The sequence below is a fragment of the Rosa chinensis genome, chromosome 7 (assembly GCF_002994745.2).
Source record: "Rosa chinensis cultivar Old Blush chromosome 7, RchiOBHm-V2, whole genome shotgun sequence".
NCBI classification, from domain to species: domain Eukaryota; kingdom Viridiplantae; phylum Streptophyta; class Magnoliopsida; order Rosales; family Rosaceae; genus Rosa; species Rosa chinensis.
This window is the reverse complement of record NC_037094.1, coordinates 38,048,135-38,059,395: the sequence shown is the minus strand read 5'-3', so window position 1 is coordinate 38,059,395 and position 11,261 is coordinate 38,048,135. Positions and strand designations below refer to the sequence as shown.

Genomic DNA, 11,261 nt, shown 5'->3' with positions numbered 1-11,261 from the left:
TACACTTTTAAAGAAGCTTCAAGGACGCAAGAAAATCTTCAAAGATGGTGGACGGAAAGGAGGCTCACGGCAAGGCTTGTGAATGGAGGATGGAGCTTTGCTTCACGGCTTCAAGTCTTGAACAATGGAGAGGCCTAAACTATGAGAGAATAAGGGGAGGATTTTCGACTTTGATTTTGGGTTTTGATAATGGTTTTCACATCTCCAAGTCCCCTCCTTATATAGTGCACGGTTAGGCTAGGGTTTCCTAGGAATTCTCCTCTTGGTTGCATCATTCGACCAATGAGAAAATTTCATGAGAATTAGAGAGCAAGTAAACTCCTCATTTCTGAATTCACCAATGAACCTAGACCATATTTCGGCCTCCATGTATGTAGAATGGAATCAGGAATCCGAAATTGATATTTGTACTCTTTATTTTCCTTTCCAAATTCCATACGAAATTGATATTTGTACTCTTTATTCACCAGTGAATATTCTTGTATATATCACGGCAAAAACCAATAATTATTGGTTTAGGATTCCTTCAAGATATCAAGAAGGGTCTAGAAACTCATGTGCAAGTCACATACTTCAATCTTTAGGCCAGGCTTCTTCATGTGGACAATTTCAAAGCCCATATTTCAATTGCAGAAATTCTTATGCCTTCTAGAATATTCTTAAACAATCTTGAGTCATCTTGAAGCCACAGCATCTCCTAGCCTCACCAGGTCTTCTAGTAGCATCAGGACTCCTAGTGTGATCAGGTTTCCTAGTCCTACTGGGACTCTTCCATTTCTCATTTCCAAACTTCATTTTTCCGAGCTCACTCCTAGTTGACTTAGGATTCCTACTTCGACTAGGATTCCTTTTCCTGGTAGGATTAGGAAAGCTTCATTTCTCCATTTCTGTATCATTTCTGCGCCTTATTTCTGCGTTGCCTTCATTTCTTTCATTTCCAGCTCTTCTTAGCTCATTTCCTGCGTTTGGAGCTCAAATGTACCTATACATCAAAATGAGTTAGAAATGATATTGTTAAAGGAATAACTAAGTAAAATGTTGAGAGAAATGTACTAAAAACATAGGAAATATTAGTCTCATCATATATAGTAAATATAATATAATAGAGAAAATATAGATATGAAGATGTCAATTGAAAACAATTAAATATTCTAAGATTTAAATTATAGAACCTGTTGGTTGGATTTCGTTTGCTTATAAAACCTACTACTTATATGAATAGAATCAAATGGTGTTGTGTTTTCTTGGATAGAACATTTTTTTGCAACCCTCAGCTAGAGAAGGCTTCATAAAACAATTCTAAAGTCTTGTTCCATCTTGTTTTTGTTTTCAAATTATAAAATCCCTAAATCTATTTCATTACTTTCCTTCCTTTAATTTTCGTAATTCTTTTAGGTGATTTCATTTAATTTGTTTTTTTTCTTTATTTCTAACGTTTTTCTTGTTTGTTTTGTAGGTTCAACTTGAAAACTGAGCCCCCTCTCAATCCTTTGCATGAACAATCCCTACTTCCGAAGCATACCACAACTACACAAGAGGATTTAAATTGAGTGCTTACTTTGAGCATATCAGCCTTTGTGTTTCGGATTTATTTTATTGTTAAAAACTCATTGGTTATTTATAATCCGAAATTTGGGGCGTGAGAAGGAAACATTCCAAAATTGTGAATACATGCACTGAACTTCTGAGATTTGAACTCCCATTTGAATCATTTAACCTCTGGTTTTCATTTATATTGAATTAGATATTTCAACAGTCATTTTAAAACTAATCTTGGTTAATTTTAAGCTATATATGCTCCATCTTGAACAAATTTTAGAAATAAAGACATTCTCGCTGTTCTGTTTCTTTTCGTCTTTCTTGAAACTGAATCAGTTCACATGGTTTCATCTATCCCTCCCAATCACTACAAAATAGCAAACTTCCTTTAATTTTATCTATTAGCTTCAATGTCTTTGGCTTCAATTGATATTATGATTCAAGTGAAGGAATTGTGTCCTAAAACAATCATTTTGATGTAATTATTATTGTAATTATTATTAATCGAAAGGGCAAGTTTATTGTTCATTGCTTATATTTAATATTTGATTGAACAAGGTCCAAGGAATATGAGTTAAAGAGAAAGTAATCTAAAGAGTTAGATGTGTGAGACCTTTACTCTTTCACACTCTTATCCTAAAAAGTTCCTAATCATAGGATTATCAATTGGACATTGATAATCCGGAAAGATTAGCACATACTATGTATGCTCAATATGGAGGATGATATGTCTCTTATCATTTGTGTAGAGAACTAATACAAGTATGTGGGTGCTCTTAAATTAAAGAGTACACTGAACGCGATCATTAGAGTTCTTGTATGGAGTCTTACTTACATGTCAAACTTGAACTCTAAATTGCAAAAATACAAATTAGTCCTTTGACCTGAGACACCATAGTTGTCTTATGAGTGAATGGATTATCTCTTGATGATGCAATAATATTGTGTCCCTTAATGGATATAATAGATGCATTCATTGGTATAATCAATTCGGTCATGGAGACATGTGAGTGTACAATAAGGAATCTCTATCCTTAAGTAAATAAGGTGTATGTTCAAAGATGTGATTCAATGAGTCTTTGGCCAAAACATTGAATGAGATTAAAAAGGAGTTTCTAATCACATTCTAAGAATCACATAAGAATGAAAATCACATTTAGGGATTGACATATCAATTCCATACCCCGATGATGTGATTTAGAACATAGTGTTAGAGAAGGACCGTATTGTATTGTAATTCCAATTAAATAGGTTCTTTGTCATTCTACATTAACTAGGGTAGTCATGATATGTTGCAAGACGTCACTCATGACTTGTGAAGTCCCGAGGATTAATAAACATTTATAATCCTAATAACAAGGGAGAATCAAAAATGGAGTTTTTGATTCGTAAACAAAATAGAATGGTTTCTATAAACTTCACAGCCTTGTTAATTAGAACCTAAGAGATCGCACACCATATAAGTGGATCCTTGAGATTGTATATGAAGAAGATTAAACAAGAGTTGGTTATGACCAAATAATTAATTAGATTTATTATTTGGACATAATTAGGATTTTCGGGTAAAACCGAACCTATTGGGCCTAAACGATTGTCGGGTTTTTTTGGTGTGGACTTGGGCTTCACTAAGTGAGATTTAAATGAAAGCCCAAGACACATTTTTAGTGCCCAATAACATGTATGGACCAGCCAACATATTGGCTTTATGAAAGTCAATATTTTTCTTTTAGTAATTGGAGTTATTTCCTATTATATAAAAGGGAAAAGCATAGACATAATAATAAGTGTGTCTCCACACTATTATTTAAGATTTGAGAGAGAGAGAGAGAGAGTTCTCCCTTGGTCCATTAAAAAACTAAAGGAAAGAAGAACACTTGCATAATTTCTTCTTTTCTTTCATCTTTCTTCATCTCTTGATTCACTCGGTATCTCATTATTTTTGGCAGGTACAACTTTGTGGATGCTTGTTTCTGGGACTACTTAGCGTCATACTGTTCATGGAGCAGGCTCCTCCTCTTTACCATGCATACACAACAATGACAGTATTTTTGTGGACACAAATATCTAGTGAATATCGGTTCATAAAAGCATTATGGAAACAGTTACATGGAAGAGAAATAAATTATTTCACAAAAGTTGGAGCCGCCTGTGCTGTCTCAGTATTCATACTTGAATATCTGGTATTGAAGTGAAACTTATTAATCATACTGCTGCAAGCCCTAGTAAAGTGGTATTTTAAAATTCTGAACCATAAGTTGGTAATTTCTGCAGTTGAATAGCCTCACCGAGAGGAAGCTCTACACATGGTGTTTTCTGACTGTGGGGGTCATAGCCTTTCTTTATCTTTTCAAGTCAATTCCATGGAGATCTGGGATTCCATTCTTTGTGTGTGGTGCATGCTGGTTCTTATCAGTATCTGACATTTGATGCCAGCGGAAATTCTGGATAATAATAATCTAGTGTAAGTGAGCTCTTGTTGAATGTTTGTTCAGCGTTTGTGCTTGTGACAGTTGAGTTTTCAAATAGTTGCAGACTTATTAACTGACAAAGAATTAAAGTTAGCACAATTTTGAATTCAAACAATGCCTTTCTCACATCAGCTTATGGGCAAAATGAACTAGTTTCAAGAACTTAAATTAGCTATGGTATGCTAAAGGTTTGTGTAAGATAAGAATTGAATCTGATTGCCATATAACTACTCAATAAGATTTTGAGCTTGTTAAGATAAATGGACAACTTTACTGTATTAACTATCTTGAGTTTGATGCATATTAGTAGCATTTGGGTTGGCCATAACAATTATGTCTGTGTTTGTGAAATATCATGTCTGCAGAATTTGGAGTGCGGTTATGATTATTTTGATTGGAGCAGCTGGGAGGTTTAGATCAGCATACTGAAGGAAACAAGTTTTGGCTCACTATCTGTAATAGTGATGCAAAGAAATCCAAGTTCCCCATGCTCTTTCAATTACAGGTGCTTCACTTGTCTCAGCCCTCCGTTGGTATGAATTTAATGTTTATTAGGGGAAGTCTAAGGTGTGTTGATGTTTGTCATACATCAACTTTTTAATAAATAAATATTAAATTAAATTAGTTGGTGAAACTTGTTATACAGGTCAACAGGTTATCCACTTATAATTTGACATGTGTACTTAAAAAAAAAAATTACCATACTAAGTACTCATTTATTGTTTTATACGTAAATCGTTCAAAAACTTATAATGAATATCGTAAATGTAGTAATTACTTTGATTACAACTATAATTATCACTAAATACGTCCAATGGGGTTGTTTGTTGTAAAATGTCTCATCGATGATATAATTCACAAAACAAAGAACTCTGGTTACAAAAAGAACAACTGGATTACAAGAATAAGGACTTGAAAAGTTTTAGGTCTAATATGATTATTTACCATATAAACAAAGCATTTGTTGTAGCAGTGATAAAGTGATCGCTTTTTTTTGTTAATAGGATCATATTTCAAGTAATTTTCATGAAAACAATCATAATTACAACGTTACACCTCAATTGTTGTAATTTATAGTAAAATGCATTGTCAAACGAGTAATTATCTCATGGATGATGAGATTTACACAAAAAAAAGTATTAAATTACAAAATATAGGACTTTAATACACAAGTAAGGTAAGAATTGAATCTGATTGCCATGTAACTACTCAATAAGATTTTGAGCTTGTTAAGATAAATGGACAACTTTACTGTATTAACTATCTTGAGTTTGATGCATATTAGTAGCATTTGGGTTGGCCATAACAATTATGTCTGTGTTTGTGAAATATCATGTCTGCAGAATTTGGAGTGGGGTTATGATTATTTTGATTGGAGCAGCTGGGAGGTTTCTAGATCAGCATACTGAAGGAAACAAGTTTTGGCTCACTATCTGTAATAGTAATGCAAAGAAATCCAAGTTCCCCATGCTCTTTCAATTACAGGTGCTTCACTTGTCTCAGCCCTCTGTTGGTATGAATTTAATGTTTAATGTAACTCCACTGATCTAAAGATTTGCTTTTTTTCTGTTTTTTTTTTCACTCTTGGATATAATTAGGTTCTTTTGGTTGGATTATCATATGTGATGGTGTCAATATCAACATCTCATAGAACAGAGAACAAAGAATTGCGTGCCGGTATGCTCTTAGAGTAGCATTTTGGTGTTTTACATTATAGTTTTGAGCGTTACTATACATCCAACATTTAACTTTTGTTCTTTTCTCCTTTTCATTCCTTTTAAGCTCCTAAAAAGTCACGTTATACTTTTTGCTCAACAATTTTTTTTTTCAAAATTTAGTTTATTATAATTATTTTATAATTTATTATATTTATTTTATCGATTCTGTGTGGTTGGTATACTAATTGATATATTTCAATGCCCGAGTAACAGTAAAAGTGAATCCGACATATTGTACTTATCTATTATTTTGTCTTCTCATAGGTCCCTCGATGGTACTTCCATTATTTTCAGCAAATGGTCTCTTGTCCCGGCTTACGTCCATATTTCTTGGCTTTGCGCCCACATTTCTTCTATTATCTATCGGGTACAGGCGATTTATTTGTTACCTCTCATCTTTGTCTTCAACAGCTTTGTGATATGCATGATGTTAGGATGGATTTGTTTTAATGTTTTGGTTAATTCTCAAAACTTATGCAGATATGAAGCTGTCTTCTATGGTGCTTTTGCTCTTGTACTCATGGCTTGGATACTATTTGAAAACACTCTTATTTACTCAAGTAAGGTGAAAAGGTTGTCAAGTTCCTTTAACAATATGGAGGACGATGCCATAGTTGATGGTCGATACTTGGAGCTGTCTGACATCAGAATTCCTTTAATATTTGTATGGTGCTTTGGTTTCTTAAATTATATCTTCATGAATTTTGAATTTTTTTTTCCAATTTGCTTTTCCAAATGAAGTTTCACAGACCCTTACATGTATTAGTGATCTCTGTGACGTTGCTTCTTATGAATTAAGTCTGATAAGATCTTGTGAAAGTGGCAATATATATTGAGAAAACTGTGAATTGGAAAAGTAAGGCTTGTTGCCACCTATCAATTATTAATTTGCACAAATAAATTTAGCTAGTACTGATAGTCTTGTTGAAGGAATCATATCAAACGATTCAAACTCATTACGCTGATGATTGACCTCAAAGGTTTGATAAAAAGTATCTGACTGTTGTATAAGTGGAATTCATTTACGTCGCATAGTGGTTTTCATATTTTTACTGGTCATGACTCGTGATTTGATAAGTATGTTGCTAATGGAGTTTGTGTCTTTAGATGGTCTTGTTTAATGTTGCCTTCTTCGGAACGGGAAATTTTGCAAGTATCGCAAGTTTCGAAATCTCATCAGTCTTTCGGTTCATTACTGTCTTCACTCTTCAGCATAAGTGAAGATTGAATTTTTGTTGAATCAAATTATTTGCAGAGTTGTGCTACTTAGCTGATATGGTTTTCTCTTATTGCAGCCTTTTCTTATGGCAGCGTTACTCATCTTCAAGCTATTCATTCCATTTCTGCTTGTCATGTAAGTACAATCACAATTTTGTGTGTGATAGGTGTTTACGACTGGTTATAATAGCATTGAGCCATAAGAAAATGTGAGCAAGTTATCAAATGGTTATAGCTTGTACTTGTATTTTCTCCTGGCTTGAGCTACCCTGTTATTATATGGTTTAATGTTACATAGTTATTGTGTGAGAATGCTGAATTGGTTTTCTATGAATGAAAATTTTTAACCTTATTTTTGGTGGATTGAAATGCAGATGCGTATTCAATGCAATAACAAAGCTGAACCGACTTCTACGATTGGGATGCTATTTTCTCGTTCTATTTTTTTCAGACGTTATGACTATGCATTTCTTCTTCCTGGTAGGGTTACTATATTCTTCAAATAAAATTATGCCGTCTCATTGGTCTTCAGTTCCTTGACATGAAATGTCATTTGCATTTTTGTATCTTAATGTAGGAGAATTTCCTGAATAAAGTAATGGTTAAACAGATAAAGATACTAATTTCTTAGATGAAGGCTCTGTTAATTTACAAACTTTGCTGACTTTTGATCGGTAACAGGTCCAGAATACAGGAAGTTGGATGGAAATTGGTAACAGCATCAGCCATTTTGGAATCATGAGTGCTCAAGTTGTCTTTGTTCTGTTGCTTTTTGCACTCACAAACGTATACACGAAGGATATCTTCTCGGAAAGCAATTTAAAGCTGAGCTTTATGTTTGAAGGCCACCTGTTACAGCTCCAACAGCAGCTTCTCATTTTTTCTGATAATTGGTCTTGCTTTGCTATCTGCGATATTCAGAGCAAGGGGATTTTCCAAGTGTTCCCCAAAGGTTGTACAAATTCGATGGAAATTTTGGCACACCCTTAAATACGAGTTGATTAATTAGTTTAACCAGTTATATTCGTTACAGATCATTGATCGATCTGTAATTAAATTTAATTTATGGTCAGGAAAATGTAGTTTAAGGACCAAAACGACCTGGGATTTTTAACTGTTTAAGACAATCAAATTGGTTTTTGAAGAAGTAATTGCCTTGTGCTTACATCTGAAAGTGCTTATATAAGAAGTCTTCGAAATTTGAGTAAAATATGTTCTTCTGTGACAAAAGTCGTTCCAGCAAAAAATAACAAATGTGGTAATTTCTCTGTAAAGTAATGGTGATTTGCGTACGAACATGTATGCGGAGACGTTAACTAATAAGTTAAAGAGATACGGACAGGGGAAGCATCTTGTTCCTAGGATGCTTTCATGAAATTTCTTGGTTTCAGACACAAAATAATAAAGAAAGAGTAGTTGCTATTGACGAAAAAAAAAAAAGAATTGTTGCTATTGACGAAGACGAAGACTTCCTGTGCTTCGTACATTTCAGTAAGTTTCATCCAAAACCATTCTGCTGTTTCTCTAAGCATATCCTAGAAAGCTTGAAGATGACCATCCAAAACCAGTACGTAATGTCCATTGATGATATTTTTGTTTTTTTGTTTTCCCTTTGTTTTTCAAGCTGGTTTTTGTGATTGTTCACCATATCTGAGTCCACTGTGCTTCGATTTTCTTGTAGTAGTGACCACCGGTTCTTTGCTGGGTCCTGTTATTTTGTCTTCACTTCCCATATTGACCATGTTTAACTAATTATGTTCTTGATTATGGTAGGTTTAGCAGCGGCTTAGAATCGGGGAATTTTGTGGTGAACTCTGATCCGGTACACCAGGCATGGTGTGCGATTGAGCAACAAAGACAGGTTAATCCAAATGCAGAGCCATCCTTGTATAATGAAATAATCCAACCAGAAAATCCAATCGTCATAGCTTTTGGCACTCCACCTGGCTCTCTTCATGGACAAGAGGGCTTGGTTTCGTCAAAAGATTTTGCTCACTTTGAATTTTTGTGCAACAAAAGCAATCCAGTTTTCTCCATCAATGAAGCAGCCATCAAACTATTTCAGTCGCATTATAATGACCTCCTTCTCCTGAAAAATAAGGTTGGTTGCGAGAAGCTAACAACTAAATTAGTTATCTGAGTTAGTTTCACAAGTATTTGTAAAGATTCAACATAACTTGCTTGCCTCTTGTTATGCTTCATTATCATTCTGACGTTTCAGCTGGTAGAGAACAGCAAGAGCAAAACCCCACCATTAATAATCATCACTGGACAATTTTTGGGAGGTAGTGTGGCTACACTCTTCACCTTATGGTTGCTAGAAGGCCTCAACTTGTCGAAAACCAAACGCCCGCTTTGCATTACTTTCGGTTCTCCACTTGTTGGTGATGAACACCTTCAAAAATGTGTGCTAGAATTCTCAACTTGGAAGTCTTGCTTCTTGCATATAGTCTCCGATCAAGATCATACACCGAAAATCTTTATGTCCCAAAATACAACTGGTGCTTCTAAGCCGTTTGGAACATTCTTGTTGTGCTCGGCTTCGGGTTGTGCTTGCTCTGAGGACCCGGATTTCATTTCAGAACAATTTGTGACAACCAATTCTCCCAGTGCTCAAACTCAAGATCCTAATTTGGGGTTTTCTTATGGACAAATTTTGGAGGATCTCAAGCGGAAGGCATTATGTAATATTTTCAAGTCCATTGAAGGGCAAAGCCATCCGCTTCAAGCTAGCATAATCGCACAACTCCTAGCAATTGGAGTAGTCTCACAGGTAACATATGATCTCACTGAAATTTACAGAAAATATCATCATTCTTTACGTATTTCTATATTTGGTGTGGAGTGATAGAGAAGAAAAATCAAACTATGATAAGAATCATTTCTAAACTTTTTCTTCAACTTATTACTAAAATGTTATCATTGCAACAGCAACAGTCCCAGGATACTGACAATCTGGTCAGGAAGATGAAAAAACATGAAACAAAGTTATTAATTCAGAAGAAGAAGAACTCAGATTCTGACAAGAAATTAAATGACATGAAAATTCACATGGCCTACTTGGAGTGGTACAAGAAGGACGCCAAACGTCAAAATATTGGATACTATGACTTGTACAGAAAGATGGGCCATCAATCTGACATTAAGGTTAACGAGTATAAGAAGAAGCTCATGAATTACTGGGAGGACTCTGTCACAGAAGTAGAGAACAAGCCCCAGTTAGAAGGTGCTCACTTTCGGGTTCGTTGGCTTTATGCAGGCAGAAACTACAGAGGAATGGTTGAACCACTTCACATTGCAGACTACTATAAGGATGGGGGCAAAAATTACCAAACTGATGCTGGGAAAAGACCTAAACATTTTACTCTGTTGGAGGAATGGCTTCAGGAGAAGCAGGAGCAAGAAAAGAAGAAGAAGCAGGAAACACAGAAACAAGAAGAAAAACCAGAATCTGGCCCAAGCAAATCGAAAAGAGAGAACGTGGGTTCTAGTTTGAATGATGATTCTTGTTTCTGGGCGCGTGTTGAGGAAGCTCTCATCTTGTTGGAGAATGGAGGACTAACTACTGATGACAAGAGGAAGTTGAAAGAGTTTGAGGACTACGTGTGGAATGCTCTCAAGAATTATGCAGTGTCACCTGAGATTTTCTTGAAGAAGAGCAGTTTTATGAAATGGTGGAATGAGTATAATAAGGGAATTGTTGAAAGCTCCTCATTGCTCTTGGACTTCATGAAAAATGGCGGTCCCAGAGAGTACGAGGCAGGGAAGTTCACTTAGTTTATGATCCAAGTATCCAACAAATAAGGTTTATGCCATTGAAAATTGTGTGTAATTTGGTGCCCTTTTTCCTTCTTGTTGTATTGCTCTCCGTGTTCAGTTTCCAGTCTTTTGGAATTGGTGGTTCAATAAATTTGTTGTAAAAGACCCTGTTAATTCCTGATTTGCTGACTCTCGTGGGACAAGATTGGTTTCTTGCTGTGTATTGCTTTTTGTGGTATTGGTAGCTCCCCAGGAGTACCTTGATTAATCCAAATCACCACACGCGCCCAGCGAAAAACACAGACAGAGAGAGAGAGAATCCTCTCTCCTCTCTCCCGGCCGAACACTGTCGGCATAGTGACAGAGCCAGGAATTTAGGTTTACCGGGGCACCAAAAAAAAAAATACAAAATATTTAAATGTAATTTCTATCTATTACAATGGTAATTGCTCTCGATGAAATTTCATATTTTGAAATCCTTGCATGATACTCTCATTATCTATGCTAGTAAAAATGTATTTCTCAATATATGAAATCAAGCAATCATCAGTAAACTCGT

At 35.1% G+C, this 11,261-nt stretch overlaps 2 protein-coding genes across 3 annotated transcripts; both read left to right on the top strand.

The window, feature by feature from the left end:
- The first annotated feature begins 3,846 nt into the window (after window positions 1–3,846).
- LOC112178677 (GPI ethanolamine phosphate transferase 1) lies at window positions 3,847–7,966 on the top strand. The gene is made up of 7 exons (XM_040510610.1): window positions 3,847–4,000; window positions 5,351–5,520; window positions 5,990–6,092; window positions 6,206–6,389; window positions 7,021–7,079; window positions 7,318–7,423; window positions 7,625–7,966. Exons 1-7 carry the CDS (start codon window positions 3,966–3,968, stop codon window positions 7,931–7,933), a joined length of 966 nt encoding a protein of 321 aa, XP_040366544.1. The 5' UTR covers window positions 3,847–3,965; the 3' UTR covers window positions 7,934–7,966.
- A 412-nt stretch (window positions 7,967–8,378) lies between these two features.
- LOC112178676 (senescence-associated carboxylesterase 101) lies at window positions 8,379–10,892 on the top strand. 2 transcript variants are annotated; one of them, XM_024316859.2, is made up of 4 exons: window positions 8,379–8,510; window positions 8,717–9,044; window positions 9,165–9,716; window positions 9,881–10,892. In XM_024316859.2, exons 1-4 carry the CDS (start codon window positions 8,494–8,496, stop codon window positions 10,718–10,720), a joined length of 1,737 nt encoding a protein of 578 aa, XP_024172627.1. In that variant the 5' UTR covers window positions 8,379–8,493; the 3' UTR covers window positions 10,721–10,892. The 2 variants fall into 2 exon arrangements, with proteins under 2 accessions (XP_024172627.1, XP_024172626.1); XM_024316858.2 differs by having other exon boundaries at window positions 9,875–10,892.
- The last annotated feature ends 369 nt before the right edge of the window (window positions 10,893–11,261 follow it).